This window comes from Narcine bancroftii, chromosome 2 (genome assembly GCF_036971445.1).
Source record: "Narcine bancroftii isolate sNarBan1 chromosome 2, sNarBan1.hap1, whole genome shotgun sequence".
In the NCBI taxonomy this organism is placed as follows: Eukaryota; Metazoa; Chordata; class Chondrichthyes; order Torpediniformes; family Narcinidae; genus Narcine; species Narcine bancroftii.
The window spans coordinates 153045657-153066764 of record NC_091470.1 but is presented as its reverse complement, the minus strand read 5'-3'; the positions used below and the strand labels follow the sequence as shown (position 1 = coordinate 153066764).

Here is a 21108-nt window from a genome sequence, read left to right as displayed (position 1 = left end):
AGATTAGAACGGGTCATGACAGAAATAGGGAAAATGTGGAAGAACGAGAAACGGCTGTAGAAATGGAAGTAAATGACTTGAGGAAAATTGGGAGAAAGTGATTAAAAAAATTAAAGAGACACAAGAGTTGTTACCTCAGAAAATTGATACATTGGAAAATAGTAAGTGAAACCACATAAAAATAGTGGGCCTGAAGGAGGGTGAAGAAGGCACAGACATGAAGGAATTTATAAAAGGATGGATCCCAAAGGTCTTGGGATGACAGAAATGCAGGAAGGAATGGAAATAGAAAGGGCACACAGACATATCAAAAACCAAGTTCCATCTTAGTAAAATTTTTGAGATATACGACAAGGAATAAAATTAGAGAAGATAATAAACTATTGGAATACAAGGGTCAAAAAATATTTTTTTACCCATACACAAGTTTTGAACTCTTAAAGAAGAGGAAAGAGTTTAATATAGCAAAATCGATTCTATGGAAAAAAGGTTATAAATTCATGTAAAACATCCAGCCATGCTGGGGCGCAAAACAGACTGTTCTCGGATCCGGAGGAAGCACAAGAATTCGCAGAGCGTTTGCAGGACAGAAGAAGAGATGAAGAGATGTCATAAGAATGAAGAAAGGTGATAAAATAGATATAAAGATGTATATATAAATAACTAAAGAGGGAAAAGAGAGGGGAAGGAAGGAAGTAAGGGGAAAAAAAGGGAGAGCTTTGTTAAATGTGTAAAAAAAAGTGTTTTCTGGGGGGGTTTGGGGGGAGAGAATAACCATCACTGCGAAATCAGTTGACACTTGTGAGCAAGATTGCAACCCAAATGGAAAGGGGAGTTGTGGTTGCCCGACAAGGGATAAGGGGCAACTCAGAGAGGGGGAGAGGCATTTGGGGTTAAGGTAATATTGGGTGTGGGAATTGTTGGAGTATTTTATATTTTAAATGTGTTGCCATACATTGAGTTTAAAAAGGGAAAACTGAGAGATGAAAATGGGAAAAAGGTGGATGGAGGTGGTGAGGAAGCAGAAATGGGGTGTAAATAAGATATAAGATGGCCATGTTGAACTATATGACTATAAACATTAATGGAATACATAACCAAATTAAAAGGAAGAGGCCATTAAATTTACTGAAAAAAAAAATAGATAGAGCAATTGTGCAGGAAACGCATCTAACTGAAGTGGAACATAAATTAAAGAGAGACTTGGTAGGATACGTAGCGGCAGCATCATATAATTCAAAAGCTAGAGGTGTAGCCATATTAGTTAACAATAAACACAAGGTTACGCATGATACAGTATAATTGGTTACACAGGTTATATATCACTCCTCAAAAATCAAAAGAATGGGATCCAACATTATCAGATAGATGTTTTTGCTGTAAGAAGGAAATGGGAACAACAGTACATGCAATTTGGGCATGTACGAAATTGAAAATGTTTGGGAAGAACTAAATCAGATATTAAACAAAAACACAAAAAATAACTTACCAAAAAATCCAGAGATCTTTCTTTTAAATAACATAAGAAGTAATGAATTAGGCCTCAAATTGGATAAAGTGCAAAAAAGATTCATTATGATAGCCTTAGCTGTAGCAAAAAACTGTATAATGTCAACTTATAAAATGGAAGAGAGCCTGAGAATACAGCAATAGTACATGGAAATGAATAAATGTATTCCATTGGAAAAAATAACATATAATTTAAAAAATAAAGTCGCATTATTTGAACAAATTTGGGAACCATACATGGAACATAACAGAGAGAGCTTGCCTCGGACCTCCACCCCCTAAATTGATAAGACAAAACAATTTGATTCAGAGTGTAAAAACAGATGACGCATTTTTCTTGTTTATTTTTCATTGTGTGAAGACATTGTTTTATGGTTTTACTGTATTGTATATGTTGAATATTTATTGGTTTTGGAGGAGGGTGGGAAGGGGGGAGGGAGTGTAGGGGGGGAAAAAAGGGAGAAAATGCCACTGTGTATATTTAGTGAGAAACGTTTGTATATATTTTGGTTGATATGGTTCACAGTGTGAAAAATAAAAAATTATATTGTTATAATGTTCACCAGAACATTGTGACCATGGAAAAGCAGTATCAGGGCAACTGGAATCCATCAATGCTGGCCGACTATTGTTGAACACTGACCCGAGAGGCATCAGATGCTGAGTACAATCAAAAATTGGCGATAAAATATTTTTAGGCCAGTTGAACTAATGCAATGTGTCAGCATCGTTAGGCGATTAAACATGCTAAATTCAACAAAAGATCATTTCATGTTTCTTCAACTTCCTACGTGATACGACAAATCTGAAATGATACTTGTGTTCAGTATGAAGTTGTCTATCGTAATCCCCAAATTTATTTTCAGAAAGTAAACCTTTTGAAAAAACGTCATCCAGTAATCCCTCCAAATGGCCATTTCTAGTAATGCTGCTGGATTTCCCCCGCAATGCTTTATCTTCAGTGCTGCCCAATATTAATTAACCAAAGGTGGCCAAGCTGGACTCCAGATGTGGCTACCTGTATTAATCAGTAAATAAAAAGGAGCAGTGTGCACTATCCTCAGTCACGTGATCTCAATTTATTTGTATACATAAGAACTTTTAAAATTTTGTGCACATCTTGGATAAATGGTGAGAGAAGAGTATGTTTCAATCATTATGGATTTTATGTCCCTGGTCACTATTCATTCAATATCTGTGTACTGAAAGTGGAAATGCCAGATGTCGGCACCATGGAAGTGGGGTATAGACATGATGATTAATGTGACCAACTGGAATGACTATGTCAGGCTGCACAGGACCATCATCCAACTCGTATTGGCCAGCCCCAACAGCATAAAGACTGAGATCGTCCACCTGGAATTTGGACGGAAGCCAGGTAGAGATTTGGGAAACAGGAAAAAGACATAAGGGAAATGGCTGGAAGAGGAGGAGAAGAGGTGAAGACAGAAACGAGAGAGACAGAAAGACAGACAATTGGCAGTCATCTATAAATAAGCGAGGAAATGTTAGATTTACATAGAATCTTTCAACATTTGTAGAGGACAGCCAACAAAGGCAAGGATAGAGCAAGATGTCAGCATGGATTGCTTTTTAGGATAACTATCCAGCCAGATTGAATTAAGAAACAGTGCAAGCTTTCCCTAGGCACCGAAGTCCGTTATTTTAGATGATTAATGTGCTCAGAGATTCAGGTAGTATTGGCCAATGCTGCAAGGCAGGTGAGAGCGATCTTCACCTTCACTCTCTGATATTTTCAAGATTCGCGTGTGATAAACATTCACCCTGTTTGTGCAGGTATCAATTCTGGTCCCTCTGGGTGGAAGCAGTCGAGTCAGAGTGGAATCATTCAACACCACCAGCGAGCAAATATTGTCCAATCAGGAAATTATCATTTGGAAACAGTATAACATAAGAAATGGGAGTAGACCTTAGAGCCCTTCAAATCTTTCCAAACATTCATGCAAGTCAAGGCTGATCCAGTGCTATCCAATCCCATCCTCAGATTCTCCTTGCACCCAATAAATTATTGATTGGGTTCCTGAATACACTCAACAACTGAGCTACCAGAAAAGCTGGAAGGGTGAATCCCAAACATCAACAACTCTCGAGGAAAGAAATGGCTCTTCATCCCAGCCTTGCCCTGAGACCAATTGCTCTAGTTCTGGAGCAGACAAAGAATTGCTGGAGAAACTCAATGCAAGATCCAAGATTATTTTATTGTCGTATAATAAAACAGGAAACATGATGTTACACAAAATTTCTTTTAGACTACCGTAAGACAGGCAAAGATTTCCTATCAGCAGATATTTCCCATTGTCCCTTACGCCCAGAAAAAAAGAAGCAAAAGAGTCCTCCCAGATAAGGTGCGACAGGTGGAGAGGCAGGTGAAGAAGGGGAGGAGATAAATGTACAGACTATTAGGTTTAAGGCTAATATGATGCACTGTTCCTCACGTTTATGTTTGGCCTCACCCTGACAATGGAAGAATCCAGGGCCACAAACAGACTTCCAGGTGAGACAGAGCTACGGCATTCGGTGTGTCCTCCTCTATATTGGTGAGACCGAGAGCGGATTTGGCAACTGCTTCATTGGACACCGACTAAACCTGAACTTTCTCCAGTCAACTGTTTTAACTCCTCCCCCACCCGCACCCCAACCATTCTTACAATGACTCGTCTGTCCTCTGCCTCATCCATGGTCAGGATAAATTTACATTCTAGGGTTGAGACCCTTTGTCAGAATGTGTGCAGATTTCGAGGGTTTTTTTCTGATTTTATTTCAGATTTTCAGCACCGGCAATTGTATCACTTTTACTATTGGAAGCAACAGCAAGTCAGATTGCTTCAAGAATTTATATTTCAGGTCAAGAACCCTTCATCAGCCTGACCTGCTAAGTGTTTCCAGGAAGATTAGTTCAGAAGACAAAGAGTTTGCAAGGTTGCTGAAGACAAGAACAAACAATAAGCCAGAATTGGAACTGCCACGGTAAACTTCTACAGGAATTTAAAAATGATGGGCCCAATCAATTATGAAATGAATTGGAAAGTAGAACTGGTCAAATAATCACACACCCATGCTTCATTCCCGATGCCCTGTACGTTTCGCAGTGTTGGGAGGGAGAATATGAGGAGATGGGCTGAGCCAAGGTGGATGGGAGCATAGCTGAAGTTGGTGAAGCAGCAATTGGGGGTGGGGGGGGGTGTGGATGGATGGTGGAGGGAGGGCTTGGAATAAAAAGATTCACACCTTGCATAATACAACTGAGAGAACTCTCTTTCCCTTTGGCTCATCACTGACGGCCTCGCATTCAGTTGCCAAAACTCTTGAGGTCTGAAATACCCTCCCTTAATATTTGGTCACACTCAAAACAGATAACTCATGATTGTTCATCAATCCAAAGCAATAACTCTTTCTATCTCCATAGATGCTGCCTGACCATGCAAGTATCCACAGAATCCTTTTTTGTTTCAAATTTCCAGCATGTGAAGCTTTTACAGTTATCATTAAGATCTTAGTCAAGTATCCTGAACCTGATAAAAGACAGAACATTGAAAAAAGTTTTTAAAAACTTAATTCTGCGTAGTGACCCAAAATATTCTTCCCAATGAGATGCAGGTGTCATGGGCAAGGACAGAATTTATTACCCATCTCCAATTAACCTCAAGAAATTATGGAGAATCATCTTCTTGAACTGCTATTATCTCAATGGTAAATAGTCATAATCTTTTAGCTGGGGTAGGGAATATAAAATGAGAGGACATAGATTCAAGTGAAAGGCACAAGATCCAAAAGGCAACTGAGGGGCACCTTTTTTCACACAGATGATGGTGGGTAAGTGGAACATGCTGGCAGAAGGAATGGGAGAGACGGGTAATATTTTAATTTTTAAAATACATTTAGCTTGGTACATGGATAGAGGGATATGGGCCCTTTCAAATGGATCAGAGGTCAATCCACATGACCACAAGAGTGGCAGAGAGGATCACTGGGGTCTACCTCCCCACAATTGATGTAATCTACTGGGATCGTTCTCTCATTCCACCCTACATACATCACCTTTCAGCTGTTCCCGTCAGGTACGAGAGGCAGGAAGATCAGAGCCAGCACCACCAGGTGGAGGAACAGCTTCTTCCCATGGGCAGTGAGAATGCTGATGACAAAGGAACTACTCAAGACTCTCATATTTACTAAATAATATTTATTTGCATATATGAATACTTGTGCTACATATGTATTGTCTATCTGTATGTGCGTTATGTCTGATTGTGTATCTGCATGTTTTGCACCAAGGACCAGAGAACACAATTTCGTTTAGTTGTACTTGAACAATCAGATAACAATAAACTTGACAAATGCTGCCAAATGGGACTGGCTTGGGTGAGCAACTTGGTCAGCATGGATAAGGTGGGCTGAAAGGCCGGTTTCAGGAATGTAAAACTCTGACTTGATGAAGGTATTCGTGGTGTTGGGTAGATTTTATTCAGTACTTTTACCATGAATCAATAAAAGAACAGCAATCTATTTCCAAGTCAGAGTAGTGTGTGACTTGGAAAGCAAATGTTGTTTCCATATACCAGCTAATCTTTTCCATTTGATAGGAGAAGTCACAGAACTGTTAAAGGATCCATGCCAAGTCACTGCAGCAGATTTTGCAAACCGTATATGTGTCATTCACAGGGAGCCAATGGTGGGGAGAATAAATGTTTGGAGTGGTTGCTGGAACCCAATCAAGTGGGCTGCTGTGTCCTGGGTACTGTTATGCCCACTACTGCACTTGACTAGGGAAGGCACAAGATTTTTCATCATATTCCTGACTTGCACTTCATGCCAGTGGAAGGGCTTTGAGAAGTCAAGACATAACCACCTTACATCTCTGAGCTGCTGGTAATGTCACAGTATTTGTGGACCTAGTGAAGTTAAGTATCTGGTCAACGATTACAAACCAAAATGTTAGCAGAGGGGGGGTGTTCCAATAACAATTATAGAAAGCTGCACAGTTGATAAAGCATCTGAACGTGATTCGTGGCCCCTTCCTCTCAGCTAGCTTGACCCAGCCAATGCGGGGATTTTCATGACGGGCAGCCCTCCTTGATGCCGTTTGGATGTCAAGGATGAAACATTATCACCTCTTTGAAATTTGTTCCTTTTTCCAACATTTGAACCAGAACTGTAATGATGTTTGGAACAGAATTGCCTTCCCCATCACAAAATGAACATCAACTAAGACGGTGGTTCTCAACTTTTTTTTCCTCTACTTTAAGTAATCCATAGATGCTGTGCAGTTAGTAAAGGATTACTTAAAGTGAGCAGAATTGAGAACCACTGAACTAAGAGGTCATTGACATGCAAGTGTCATGCAGTAGCATGTTCAAAGGCACTTTTCATCACTGTACTGTTAAGACAGGTTGGATATGAACTTGCTGGACTGATTTGCCCTGTTTTTAATTATTGAAAGGACTGAACACATTTCCACATGTGGGATAGGATCCAATGTTGCAGTGTTTTGGAACGGCTCGGCCAGTGACTCAGGTAGCTCTGAAATACACCTAAACAATGTAGTTCAGATGTTGTTAGAGCAAGCAAGCCTTTATTAGATCCTGTTTGCACAGTGATTTCTTTATAGCTGCAGTAAATCAATTGGCTTCTGTGGTGAAGGGAAGGTTAGCACCGGCAATGGATCTATACTCTGAAATTCTGATTGAACATGATGATAACTGTTTCGCCCACACCTTTTGAACTCGGGGCGGCGCAGTGGCAGTTGGGACCGGGGTTCAAATTTGGCACTGTCTGTAAGGAGTATGTACATTCTCCCCTGGTCTGCGTGGGCTTTCTCCCATCGTTCGAAACATAATGGGGGGGGGGTTGTAGGTCAATTGGGTCTAATTGGGCAGCACAGGCTCGTGGGCCGAAAGGGCCTGTTATTGTGCTCTATGTCTAAATTTAAATTTAATCAGATTCAAGAATGGAAAAATGCTTATTTTTATAGCTGTTCCTGCATTGGTTAGATTTAAACCATTTCCAAGAACTGTTCAACTGAGGTGCACAAGTAACGGCCGAGGATGGAATCCTGAGCAAAGGGAAGCCAGAGGGACTCCATCCAAAATCTACTCCCCTAGAGTCTACGCTCCCATGTTCTAGTCTTGCCTGCAAATGAAAACAACTCTGTTTATCTATGTGCTCCTTTCATAATTTCAACTTTCTGTGAGATCTCACCCCCTCCAACCTTCTAAACTACCATGAGTATAGTCCTTGCAGAATCAACCTGCTGAACCTCCTCTGCACTGCCTCCAACCCAGTACATCCTTTCTCAAGAAAGGAGACGGAATTGCAAACAGTGCTCCAAGTGTGGTCTCAGATTTCAATGTGAACTTCTAAGGATATGTATAAATAGCGAAGTGTTTCACAGACTATTCAAACCGAAGCAGCCATATGTAGAATTGTAACTTCTAGCCATTTGTATCAAGATATCATTCTTGGTTGTGCTCATTCTCACCTCAGGACAGACCCACAGCTCTGAACCTCCAACATTGCAATGGACTCATTATATCTTAGCCTCGTGTTAACTTGGGCAAGACATCCTCTTGCTAATTTCACCCACCTGATGGACATCTTGGACATCAAGCAATTGGAAGACGGACTCAGAGCAGCAAGCTTTGGATGGGACAAAGATGAGTATGTAGATTTAGCTCTCATCTTTTGCTGACTACCTAACAATTCACAATTTTCAGTAACTTTTTCGTTGTCCTAATTTCTAGTTTTTGACCATTTATAAAGCATTTTGATCAATCCCCTTTAATCCATAAATTGGATGAATTCTCAGCCACTTGAAATGAAATCCATTAGTTGGTTTAATGTAAATGTATATCTTTGAAATGTAACATTTGCATGTAACTGTTCACAATGCCATCTATCTTCCTGTTGTTGGTAAACTTGCATACAAGGTTCTTTTACAAGCTGTTAGACCAGCCCGCTTTTGCATGAGACAGTAAACCAACACCGGAGCCTTATTTCAAGTGGATATAACAGGTCCCTTGGCAATAATTTGAGGAGTTGAAGTTGTACTGATCTAAAAGCAAAATACTCTAGATGCTGAAAATGTGAAATAAAAATAGAATTCTTAAAACATTCAGTTGATCAGGTCCATCTGTAAAGGGAGATTGCTAGCCCAATGAGAGGTTATTGACCCAGAGCATTAACTCTGCTTCTCTCCTCATAGATGCTGCCTGGCCTGCTGAGTACTTCTATTTTCCTTGACGTCTGTCAATTAGCTTCATACTCAACTAAATTCTCTAGTGGATGTCACAATGAAATTACTTGTGCAGAATGGCTGCCACATGTCCTACAAATGGACTTCAGAAGAACTGCATTGGCTATAAAGCACGTTGGAACTACCAGATCATGAAAGACAATTTATGATTTGAGTCCTAGTGTTCCCTTGATTTTGAATAGGCCCCTTGCAGATTATAAAATAGCCCAATGAAAATGATGGGAGTACTTCCAGCCTCTTAAGACCTGTAATAATCTTTTTCCCCAGAATTCCCCAAAAATACTGTAAAATTCAAGTGTGTGAGCCAACCCTTTGTGCAAATCAGATTGATATTATTTTTTATTTTCACTTTTCTCTCTCTTTACTTTTTTTAATATAACCATATATTGTATCTATTGTTATAATCTTTTATAGTAGTTGGGGGGGGAGGGTAAGAGGGAGGGGAGGGGTTAATTCATGTAATCATTCTATCTTTTAAATGGAATTAAGTATTGACTGTACAATTATAATTACATGGATGAAAAAATTCAAAAAAATGATGGGAGCCCATTTTAAAGGAAAATCATATCAGGACATAACTGACTTTCTACTAGCAGATTGGTTAAAGGGGAACTAATGCATGCAGTGTATTAGAAATTCCAAATGGTAATTAACTCGGTGCTGCATAATAGATGACTCCATAAATACACAAGGTACTGAAAATAATGTATTAGATATAAAAGTGGTTAAGTCACAGTTAACAGTGAATAGAGATACAGGGCCATTTTCAGGTTGCCGAGTCAAAGTGTAGAGAGCCTCAGAGATAACCAATCTGTATTATAAACAGGCAAAGGGGTTTAATGTATGATGTTCACGTTTCTTGATACAAAAACAGGGAGGAAAGCAAGAAAATAATTCAATCCAAAATTAACCATTTTAGTAGAAATAGTAAAACTAATTATGCAAACTGTGTGATAACCTCTTTCCTCAAGGACCCCCACCACTCAGGCCAATCTCTCTTCACTCTGCTGCCATCGGGGAAAAAGGTACAGGAGCCTGAAGACGAGCTCTCAGCAACACAAGGACAACTTCTTCCCTGCTGCCATCACATTCCTGAACCACAGACACTGCCTTACTTTGTCTTTTTCTTTGCACTATTTTTTTAATGTATTTATATAAATGTGCTACTGTTGCAAAACAATGAATTTTCTGACATGTTCATGACAATAAATTCTGACTGTGACCAATGCTGATTTTCACCAAAATGTGTTTCTATACTGTTAAGAACCACGTGTAACAAGCAGCAAAAAACAATGAACCAGATAAGTGTTTAATTTTAAAACCCTAATTTTATTTCTTACTCTTAAACTATGGTCTTTGTTTGTTTGTGTGTGTGTGTGTGTGTGTGTGTGTGTGTGTGTGTGTGTGTGTGTGTGTGTGTGTGTGTGTGTGTGTGTGTGTGTGTGTGTGTGTGTGTGTGTGTGCGCGCGCGCGTACTTCAAACTTCACTCTTTTAAATTCAGTGTCAAAGCGTAGATCTTTGAAATTAATGTTGAACTGATGAAGACTGGAGTTGTCGCTGCTACAGACTCACAAATTCTTCTTGTGTTGCCTTTGAAGAAATGTCCATCCATACGAGCTTTGGTCACAGCACTCCTCGTCCTTTTGTAGGCAAGACCCGAACTGGACACCCTCCACAAAGCTTCCAAGACCTTGGCACTGGTCTCTCCAAGAAATGTCACTGCGAAACACGCTTAAAATGAAGCTGTCTCTCCAAGTGACCTCCACTGTTCGTCACAATCAAATTGAAGCACTTTGCTCTTGGCACAGGTCAATCTACTGAAAAGGATTCACAGAACATGCTTTGCTCTGAAGCCACCACAAGAGCTGCATCAAAAAGCTGCTTTCTCTCCAGCCGTCAGCATGGTTCTCCTCTGAAAAATCACAGTGTCTTTGCAAATGTATTGAATTCTGGAACAGACTGCGACAAGCCTCCCCTCAGTTCTTCCAATGTACCAAATTATCGCTGGGCTGTGACTTGTGTTGTGCTTGTGTGAAATGTTAAATGTTAACTGTGAACTTTCAGACTATCCTCTTTATACTATCCCTTAAAGTGATAATCCTATCTCACTAAAACGGGAGCTCATAGTAATACAAAGAACACAAAGTTAGCACACTGGTACAGAAAAAAACTAAGAAAGCAAACAAAAAGCTTGCTTCCCCCACCCCCAATAGGGTTAGAGTATAATTGTTCTTATAAGTACAAGGTAAAATTTCAAAAGTAAATTGTGCACAGCTTTGACGACAACAGTTCAAGCACTGGATACAATTTTAGTCTCTCTATTGAAGAGATAATATTTTTGTATTGCAATCAATCAAATCAATCTTTGGAAAGAATGAGAACTTTGGGCCTTATCTTCTCCAAAGGATGAGAGGTGGTCTTATCAAAGAATGCAAGATTCTGAGAGGTCTTGACAGGTTCATTGCTGCAAGGATAATTTGTCCATCGGAAAAGAACCAAGGTTACTCGGTTAAGTCAAATCCAGGAACAAGTAAAAGAAAAACCAAACTGCTGGAAGAATGTGGCAGATCAGGGTGCTTCTGAGAAGGGAGTGAAACATGAAAGTCTGCAGAATCTGTGAGTGTGGTTAAAACACACAGTAACTGCTGGAGGAACTCAGTCGATCTTGCAGCATCCATAGAAGGTAAAGATATATTACCGATGTTTCAGTCGGAGCCCTTCTCCTCAAGGTATAAGCAAATAACAGGAAGGCATCTGGATAAAGATTGAGGAATGGGAGAGAGCGGAGTCCAGACCAACAGCCAAAAGGTGTGAATTCAACATGAAGAGAGGAAAGGTGATAATTTATTTTGACTCTGTGGAAACAGAGGGAAAAGGGAAGAAAAAAAGAGCTGAAGGAAAAGGGGAAGGGGGGAGGGATTAACAGAAACCAGAAAAGTTTATGTTAATACCTTACGGCTGGAGGGTGCCCAGATGGGTGTCGTTCCTCCAATTTGTGGGTGTTCTCAGTCTGGCAGATCATCATCAAAGGAATGGGATGGGGAATTAAAATGGGTGGCCATTGGGAGATCCCTGCTATTTCAGCAGACAGAGCCGAGGTGCTCAACAAAGCAATCTCCCAGTTTGGGCCCAGTCTCTCTGACGTAGAGGACACCACAATGGAATCACTGGATGCTGTAGCTGATCCCTGCAGATTCTCAAGTGCTTCACTTGGAAGAACTGTTTGGGACCCCAAATGGTGGTGAGGGAGGAGGTGTGGGCACTGGAGCATCTCCTGCACTCACAGGGTTAAGTCCCAAGAGTATGATTGGTGGGGTGGAAGGAGTGGACAAAGGAGTCATGGAAGGAGTTGTCCCTGCAGAATGTCTGGTGGTGGGATAGTGTAGTAGGTGGTGGAAATGGCAGAGTAGATGGGGCGATCATGGATCCAGGTGAGATTTGCTCTAGATTCCAGCATCTGCAGACTTTGGTGATTTAAGGAGAATTAGTTGGCCAAATGAAACCAAAATTGGTGGCATTGTGAACAGTGAAGAAGGTTATCTGAGATTCAACTGAATTTAGATGAATTTGGAAAATGGGCCAAGGAATGGTAGGTGGAAGTTAACTTGGACCAGTGCAAGATGCTGTGTTTTGTTCTGTCCTATCTTGTTTTAAAATTGGTTACCGAGGTCGCCATCACTGCTTTCATAGACAGGGAATTCCATAGACATAGATTCACCACCCTCTGGAAAAAGCAGTTCCATCCTAAATCTACTACCCTGAATCTTAAGGCTATGCCCCCTAATTCTCAACTCACCTACCAGTGGAAAGAAACTTATCTACCTCCGTCTTCTCTATTCCTCTCATAATTTTATACATTTCTAAGATACCCTCTCATTTTTCTGAATTCTAGTGAATACAGTCCCAGACAATTCAATCTCTCCTCACAGGCTTACCCCTTCATCTCTGGAATCAATCTAGTGAACCTATTCTGGACCGCCCCAAGGTCAGTACATCCTTCCTCAAGTAAGGAGACAAAAACTACATGCAGTATTCCAATTGCAGCCTCACCAGTACCCAGTATAGTTGCAGCATAACCTCCCTGCTCCTAAACTCAATCCCCCTACCAATGAAGGCCAACATTAACCAAGACTGAACTTGCACAGTAAATATGCAGGTCCTGGAGAGTGTCGTAAAACAGAGAGTCCTAGGGATACAGGTACGTCATTCCTAGAAGGTGGCAATACAGGAACTCAGGATGTGAAGAAGGCATTTGGCCCCTTTGCTTTCATTGGTCAGAACATAAGAGTACAGGAGTTTGGACGTCATAATACAACTGAATGAGATGCTGGTGTGATCACACGGAGTATTGTGTGCAGTCTGGTGATGTGGCAATAAGAAAAATATAATCAAGCTAGAATGGGTGTCTAGAATGGAAAATATGCCTATGAATGTTACTGGGACTGGGAGACTTGAAGCTACATGGATTGGAACTTTTCTCCCTGGAGCATAGATCGTTGAAGTTTGCCCAGATAGAGGTAGATAAAATCACGAGAGGCACGAATCAAATAAATAGTCTGTATTTTCCCCAGGATAGTTGAAAACATGAGGGGAAAGATTTTAAGTGAAATGAGGCATTTTCATGTATGTGGATCGAGCAGCCAGAGGAAGAGGCAGGTATAACTGGAACGTTTTACAGACATTTAGAGGGGTACATGGGAAGGAAAGGTTTACCAGGATATGGGCCAAATGCAGGCAAATGAGACAAATGAATAACTTAATTGGCGTGGACAAGCTGGACTGAAGGACCTCTTTCCAATTATAAAAAGATTTACTATCATCATAACAGAACAGGATTGAAGAACCACAAGGCTGTTCCAATATTTTTGTCTAAGAGGTGTGCATGCTTTTCTGAGCACATGTGGTGTGCAGGTGTGTGTGGTGGTGGTTCTGCATACAACCACGCATCTGCACATACATGGTAACTGGTTCTAAATAAAGCCGATGCTTGGCCGAGATACTAATCTGATAACCTTCAATGGAAGATGATAAAACCGACGAAAATAAAACAAAATTTTTTTTGAAAGGGTCGTGGCCACCCGAATGACATCCAACTGTGTCAAGCAACATCAGTAATCCTGAACGGTAGAACAGCTGAAACAAAAGATTTTTTTTTTTATCTGCCTTTTGGATACAAGTAATTTCAACATTCAGTATCGCTCAACCTTACGTCGCCAATCTCAGTCAGTGACCTATCACAAAGCCGGGCATTACACTGCCGGCCAATGAGAAGGCAGATGAGGAGGCGGGGCGCCAACCACCAGCAGGGTAGGCTGCAGCCTGCTTTGTGACGTCATAATAGGCCTGCTTTGAATAATATTTGTACTTCAAGGTAGAGAGGGAGAGGTGGGCAGCTTAATGGGGCAAAACTGACCACGAGTGCAAACCCTAAACTCTTGGCCACCTCATGAATTTTAGTTATACAACTTTTACGTTGTACAAGTAGATCTCCCTTAAAATACAATGCAATTAGTAATTAACGGTACGGTATTTCAACATAAAGCATTCCTTTAAAAAAAACACTTATTAACTCAGAAATTGCCCCCTTTCATGAATCCAGCAAATGCAACAAGTAAATGTCCACGAGAATTGAAACCAGTTCCGATATTCATAATTTGGACCCCGAGACTCAAAACAATGTCCATATAGGCATGTATCGCATGTAAAAATTGCAGCAAATGTCAACGTAATGTTCATTTATAATTATTGAAGGGGAGGCAGATTAAAAAAAAACAAGACCACAGGTTAGAATAGTACAAAAAGCCATCAAAATGCAATCTTGCACCACTGAGCAAGATTGAAAGTAATCTACATGCAGAGTTTCAGGGAGAAATACGCAGATTTAACATTCTCGGACACTACTCAGGTTTTGGTGAATTTCTCCTCTCCACCCCCCACTTTGCTTCAAGCGGCCACTTTCCGTTTTTAAAGACATTTTTCCTCTCTCTCTCCCTCTCACTAAAATTCGCAGAAACAAAAGATAAGTGCTGCATAGGCATCAGCCCCGTTCGCCCTGTCTGTCATCGGGGCGCATCGAGCACAAAGTGCCGGCGGTGGCAGCGAGGGAGCGGAGGCCGAGCCACAGACCCCGCACCGCGGCTTCCACACGGGCCCCGGCTTCCCTGCTCCTCCTCCTCCTCCGCTCACTTTGCTACCGGATTCCAACCCTGAAGTTGCCGTTATCCGTGGCGCGCCTCTGCTTCCTATCAGATACGCACGTCCTTAGTTACTAAATATACACAATGTAGCAGAGGGCTGGTTTTTGCCGGGTTAGTATTTTTTTTCTTCTTGCGCGGACAACTTGAAGCATGAAAATGATTATTAATGACCTCATCTGCACCTACCTGGGGCGCCCTCATCGTTTTCCATCCCGTCCTCCTCATTGCCAAAAGATGCCGGCATCATTGAATGGTTAAGTTATATCTAAATGTATTTGTAATGTAAAGAGAGATAAAGGTGCTGACGGGGTGGTCAGAGGAAAATAAATTACATGGGGGAAAATCCTGAAGAGGAAACATACATTTAAAAAAACCAAAATGAAATGCAAATAAGGAGGTTCTGCAACAACACAAAAAAAACTAAATGAATAAAAGACAGGAGGGAGCCCTTGTTGGATTGCTTTTTCTAAAAAAAGAGGACAGGAGTGACTATATTGACAGATTTGTCAGGGTGAGGTGAAAAAATGGCCGCCACACACCAACAAAAAAAATCTCCTCAGCCCCCCGCCTGAAAATAATCCAAAAAAAGAGACAGAAAGAGGGGAGAGAAAAAATTGGAACGCACATGCCCAGTTGTGACGTCTCGTCTGGTTGCCCCGGTAACCATGCATCCCATAATTATCCCTAACCTGCTAGTTATGGTAGTAGTTAACCAGTTTTTGGTGCTGGTCGACGCTTGTTGTTTGGAAATGGGGGGGGAGTGGGGGAAGGGAGAAAGTTTTCGTGCCTCTTTCTCCATTCCTGATGAAATGTTCCCTCAATACTTTTAAAATGTTTTAGGCACACATTTCTATTTCAATGTTTAAAATATAAAATCTGTAAATCATCTTATTTTTTTAAAAAATGCAATCAACTGAATTCATCTGCCTGCAAAACTACATTGCCAACGTCTTTGAACAGGTCTGTGAGTGAGGTTTGGAGTCATAGAGCAGCACTTATTTCTCAAAGATGATATAATTAGACAAAATTCATGAATGGGATTACTTGCACTGGAGTTTATCCTATATAATCATCATTTTCCCTAAATGGTGGTCTTTATAACTGTAACTTTGACACCTGCTCTGTTGCAGTATTAATAGTCATTTATCTTTCCAAATGGCCCAACCAAAATATTCTCTGCACAGATTGCTAGACTTTCATCAGTAGCATATTGCAGAATGTACCACTGATACTTCTTGTGATCACCATTACAAGGCCTTTGAACACAATCCTATTTCTATGGCTATATCCAACCTTCTCTCTAAGAATGCATTTAATTACCTCTTGAACCTACTTGTATTCTTTTCTGATAACCTGTTCCACAATCGTTTAACGCATCCACGTGCTTTCCTTCTCACTCTAAATTTGCTCAACTTTGCCTTTTAATAGTTAAGTCCCATGGAACTGTGACATTTTTTTTCCAGAGATCAACCAAGGTCAGAGGATCTATGCAAGCTGTTTATCCACTCTCAAATTCCCAGTGAATAAAAGGGAAATACTGCAAGGTTCTTTGTTTCTTCCTTGAAAAGTTTATATAATTTTTTATTCAATGATGCATCACTGGCAAGTTTTGAACATGGAGATAGGAGGTTGCATGTAATCTGTAGAAGTAATTAAACCACACACCAACTAGGACAGGTAATTGAAGTTTTAAAAATCAGTTTAGTCTAACTGAAACTTTACAAACTCATCCGTAATTAGTTACAAAGAATGTAACATAAAGAATAAAGACACTTCAAATCTGTCAGCAACTGGATGCAATTTATTCATATGGATTATATTTTTTACTTGCTGCACTCGACTAGAAAGACAGCACATTTGATATTCCTTTTGTTTGATGGCCCATCAGTTTCTCCTGGAAAATAAATATTTAGGTCTGGAATTTGACCTACTCCAAAATCCAGTTGAATGCATGGAGGTTCACTGTGGTTAGAAGCAGGACTTAGTGAAAGCTTGTTACCCAAATGTTATATCAAGGCTGTGCTCACTCGTGAGCATCCTGTGGATTTTGTCTGCCATCAGTTCTTTTGGCAATGTTTATTTGGAAGAAGCATTTGTTATAGGTATTTGGCACATCCTGACAGCAAGCCAATACCTGGAAGAGATCACACTTTGTGAAGAGTTTGTCCTTAAAGTGACTGAACTTTCCTGAATTATGTTTCAATCTGCAGCAAATCCTCCTCCAATTCCCAAAAATAAATAAAATGATGATTTGCATTTCAGAGGAAACACCAATTTAAATTTTTTTTAAAAGGAAACATGTTTTAAACGCAATTATTATTTGTCATTTATGATCATATAATAGAAACTAGCTCTAGACAATGCAACTTTACCTGCATCTTCCTATAAGATCATTTGTCTTTAAATTCACATTGATGCATTTTAGAGCATGGTCTCCATGTGTAATCTCTGGCAAATTATTTCACCTGAAACCAGTCAAACCTCAATAAGGATTGGAATGGGCAATAACACCTGTTCCCTGGCAGTAAGCTTAAGGAATGCAAGAATCTTGGACTGATGGAATCTTTGACAATATTCCATGGGAAAATATGATGCAGCCCTTGAGGTTTAAACACCACATTATTTCACTGTGTTTGATCACCACACTCTTATTATAGGCATTTATTTTCACATGCAACCCAAGATTTACCTCCGATCAATGTGAGGGTAACATCATGTGTTCATATCCCTGGAAGAAAAACCATGGCAAAAAAAAAATGAAGCCAACACCTGCAGGCTACATGGGTCAGTTTTCTGAAAATAACTTAAATGATGCATGGTTAACACATCTGATAGTTTATTGATGTTCATTCCACTTTTCTATCTGTTTAAAATACTTTTAATGTTTTAGAAAGTGATAATCTTTTGCTGATACCTCCGACTAAAGCGAGCTACAGCCCCACAGTAATGTTGTTGCACAGAAGGCTCTGGCTTCTTGCAAGAGCAACCAAACTGGTCCCATTTCCACTGTGTAGCTCAGTACAACTATAACACCATCTACAAATTTGCCGACGATACCACAGGTCATATAAAGGACGGGGATGAGTCAGCATGCAGGATGGAGATTGAAAACTTGGCTGAATGGTGCACCAACAACAGACCTTGCACTTACTGTCACCAAAACTAAGGAGCTGATTGTTGACTTCAGGAAAGTAAAGCCAAAGGTACACAATTCAATGATCATTGGGAGAATCAGAGATGGGGAGAGTGAGCAAATGTAAGTTATTGGGAGTCACCATTTCAGAGGATCTTTTCTGGACCCCACACACCAATGGCATTGTGAAGAAAGCATGTCAGCACCTCTACTTCAAGAGTTTGTAGAGGTTGGGTATGACATCGAAAACCCTGGCAAATTTCTACAGAGGTACAGTGGAAAGTGTGCTGACTGGCTGCATCACCATCTGGTATGGGACCATCAATACCCCTGAGTGTAAAGCCCTCCAAAAGGTAGTGGTCGCAGCCCAGGACATCACAGGCAAAACCCTCAATACTATTGAGTAAATCTACAGGGAACGCTGCCGTCGGAGGGCAGCAGCAAATCATCAAAAACCCACACCACCCAGCACATGCTCTGTTCTCGCTGTTACCATCAGGAAAGAGGTCTAGGTGCCACAAGATTCGCACCAGCAGGTTCAGGAACAGCTGCCACCCCTCCATCAGACTCCTCAGTGACAAATTCAGACTAATTTAAGGATTCTTACTTGTGCACTTTATTGATTTTCTTTTGTTCTCTCTGTATTGCAGTTTGTTTAGATTTGTTATCGGTTTACAGTTCTTTACTGTGTAGTTTATATTTTACACTACCAATTTGTGGTAATTCTGCCACACCCACAGGAAAAAGGAATCTCAGGGTTGTATGTGATGTCACATATAGAAATCAAATTTATTGTCAGAGTATACATCCTCTTCCCATAAACCCATTTAATTTCCTTTCAAACAATGCTACTTCTAATATCCTCAGCCGGTATATTTCAGATTATTACCAATTATGCATTTAAAAAATCATCAGGTCACTTTCGATTCTTATGTCAATATTCTTAGTTTTATGTCTTGTCTTTTTTCCAGCATCGGTCTGTTCCCTTCATCATTTCAAATATCAGGTTCCTTTCCAATGCTATCCATTTCAAGATCAATCCAAGCTATAACATAATACTGTATTCCAGTTGTGACTGATGGTAGCTATTTTTGCTCCTGTACTCCACGCCCATGTTTATAAGTAAAAACAACAGTAAATGCTAGAGGAACTCAGCTGGTCTTGCAGCATCCATAAAAGGAAAATATACATTATCTATGTTTCTGGCCTGAGCCCTTCAAGGTATCAGCAAAAAGCAGGCAGGCTTAATGAAAACAGAGAAAAAGGTGGAAGAACAGGAAGGGGAGGGTGCACTGCCAGACTGAGAACACTCGCAAATTGGAGGAACACCTCATCTTCTGTCTGGGCACCCTCAAAACCAGATGGCATTAACTTCAGATTTCTGTTAAAACCTCACCACCCTCACTTGCATCTTTGGCCCCAACTCCTTTTCTCTAGTTCTCTCTCTCTTCCCTTTTCCATCTGTTTCCTTTCACAGAGCCAAAATCAATTCTCATCTTTCCTCTCATATCCAATTAACACCTTTTTGTTTGTTGCTCTGGACTCCTTCCTGCCCCCCCCCCCCCCCATTCTTCCACTCTTCTGTCTTTATTGAGGTGCCTGCCTGCTTTTTGCTTAAGCCTTGAAGAAGGGTTCAGGCCCAAAATATCAGTATACCTTTTCCGCCTATGGATGCTGCGAGACCTGCTGAGTTCCTCCAGCATTTACTGTGAGTGTCTACAGACGTCTGTGTACCCCCCCCTTACTCGCTTATAAAGCCTAGATTTCTACAACTCAGTCTGCAAGACATTTCAAATAAAGATACATAGCTTAAATTATTTCTAAATGTTCATATTATAACCTTTATTTATATTACAGATGCACTCGACATTTAGTAACATTGTAATAATTAGACACCTCCATCCTCGCACAGCTTCTACTTAACTATTCCTCAAACTCCTCACCTAATTCCTTATCCCCATTTATACATTTTGTATTGTAGTCAGGAAAAGGCAGAGCATAACCCACAGATCAGATTCTTCCCCACAAATTGTAGTCCAGCAAAATGAAAGCAATTTAGATAAAGTACAATGAAAGTTGGAAATAGGATTCCACACTTAAATATGATCAGCTAAGTGATCTCCTTCACTCTAAATTTGTAACTGTTATTCACATTTTGCAGTGGAGGATAAATTAACTGGGAGGGGTGATGAAAGTCTCTCAAAGAATATCTATGAGAATTGGGAAACTTTCATCTATTTATATAGCATTAGTTGGAATCACTTGCTCTTTGTGAAATTGGTTTAGTTGGCTAGCAAATGTATTTTAACAGTTCTAAGTTGATGTTCTAACTGTGACTCTCTGCATATACCATATGGTCCCCTTTTACATGATTCATTTTGTGCAGTCGACAAAATCCTACAAGAGCAAACATTGCAGTCAGAAAGCAACCATAAATATCAAACTCTACATTCAACAGAAAAAACCTTTTCTGCTGTCCCAGGAATTTTTCCAAAGTTGATAACAAGGATCAGGAAAAGAACATATGCAACATTTCTACCTTAGTTTCTATACCTAAAAGATCAACATTTTATTATTTTTACATGCATCTCCAAGTGCGAATCTTTCTGCGTAGATGAATGTGGAGCCGCCAGTCAAGTCGGCACTGGGATTACTGCAGATGACCATCTTTTGTACATATGTACACCCTTTTAGCAAGGTTTATTTCTCAACAAGCAAAAGCTGAACATTATCTGATTCAGGGAACATTGCCTATTATTTTGTTGTCCCCTCTTGTCAAGTAACCATTTGAAATGTACCAGGGTTGTAGGTCAATTGAGTGTAATTGGCCCAAAAGGCCTGTTACCATACTGAATGTCTAAATTTAATTTAAATCTTAGCCAACACAGCAGAGCACATCTATTTTGGTGCCTGCTCATTGTCTAAAGTGGTTTTCGGATTAGCAATGATATTCATCTGATAACCTCAAAAACTTAGTAAAAATGGAGATTAGAGGGTA

General features: G+C 40.3%; 1 protein-coding gene across 3 annotated transcripts in view; it reads right to left on the bottom strand.

The window, feature by feature from the left end:
• chd5 (chromodomain helicase DNA binding protein 5) overlaps window positions 1-15601 on the bottom strand; it is a 103393-nt gene extending 87792 nt beyond the window's left edge. The window contains exon 1 of one of the 3 annotated variants that reach the window (XM_069918614.1): window positions 15164-15601. In XM_069918614.1, coding sequence (XP_069774715.1) covers window positions 15164-15224 — 61 coding nt within the window. In that variant the 5' untranslated portion in view covers window positions 15225-15601. Of the gene's footprint in view, window positions 1-9737; window positions 9815-15163 lie in introns of those variants that run through there. The other 2 variants (XM_069918616.1, XM_069918615.1) reach the window with 2 other exon arrangements.
• Between the last annotated feature and the right edge of the window lie 5507 nt (window positions 15602-21108).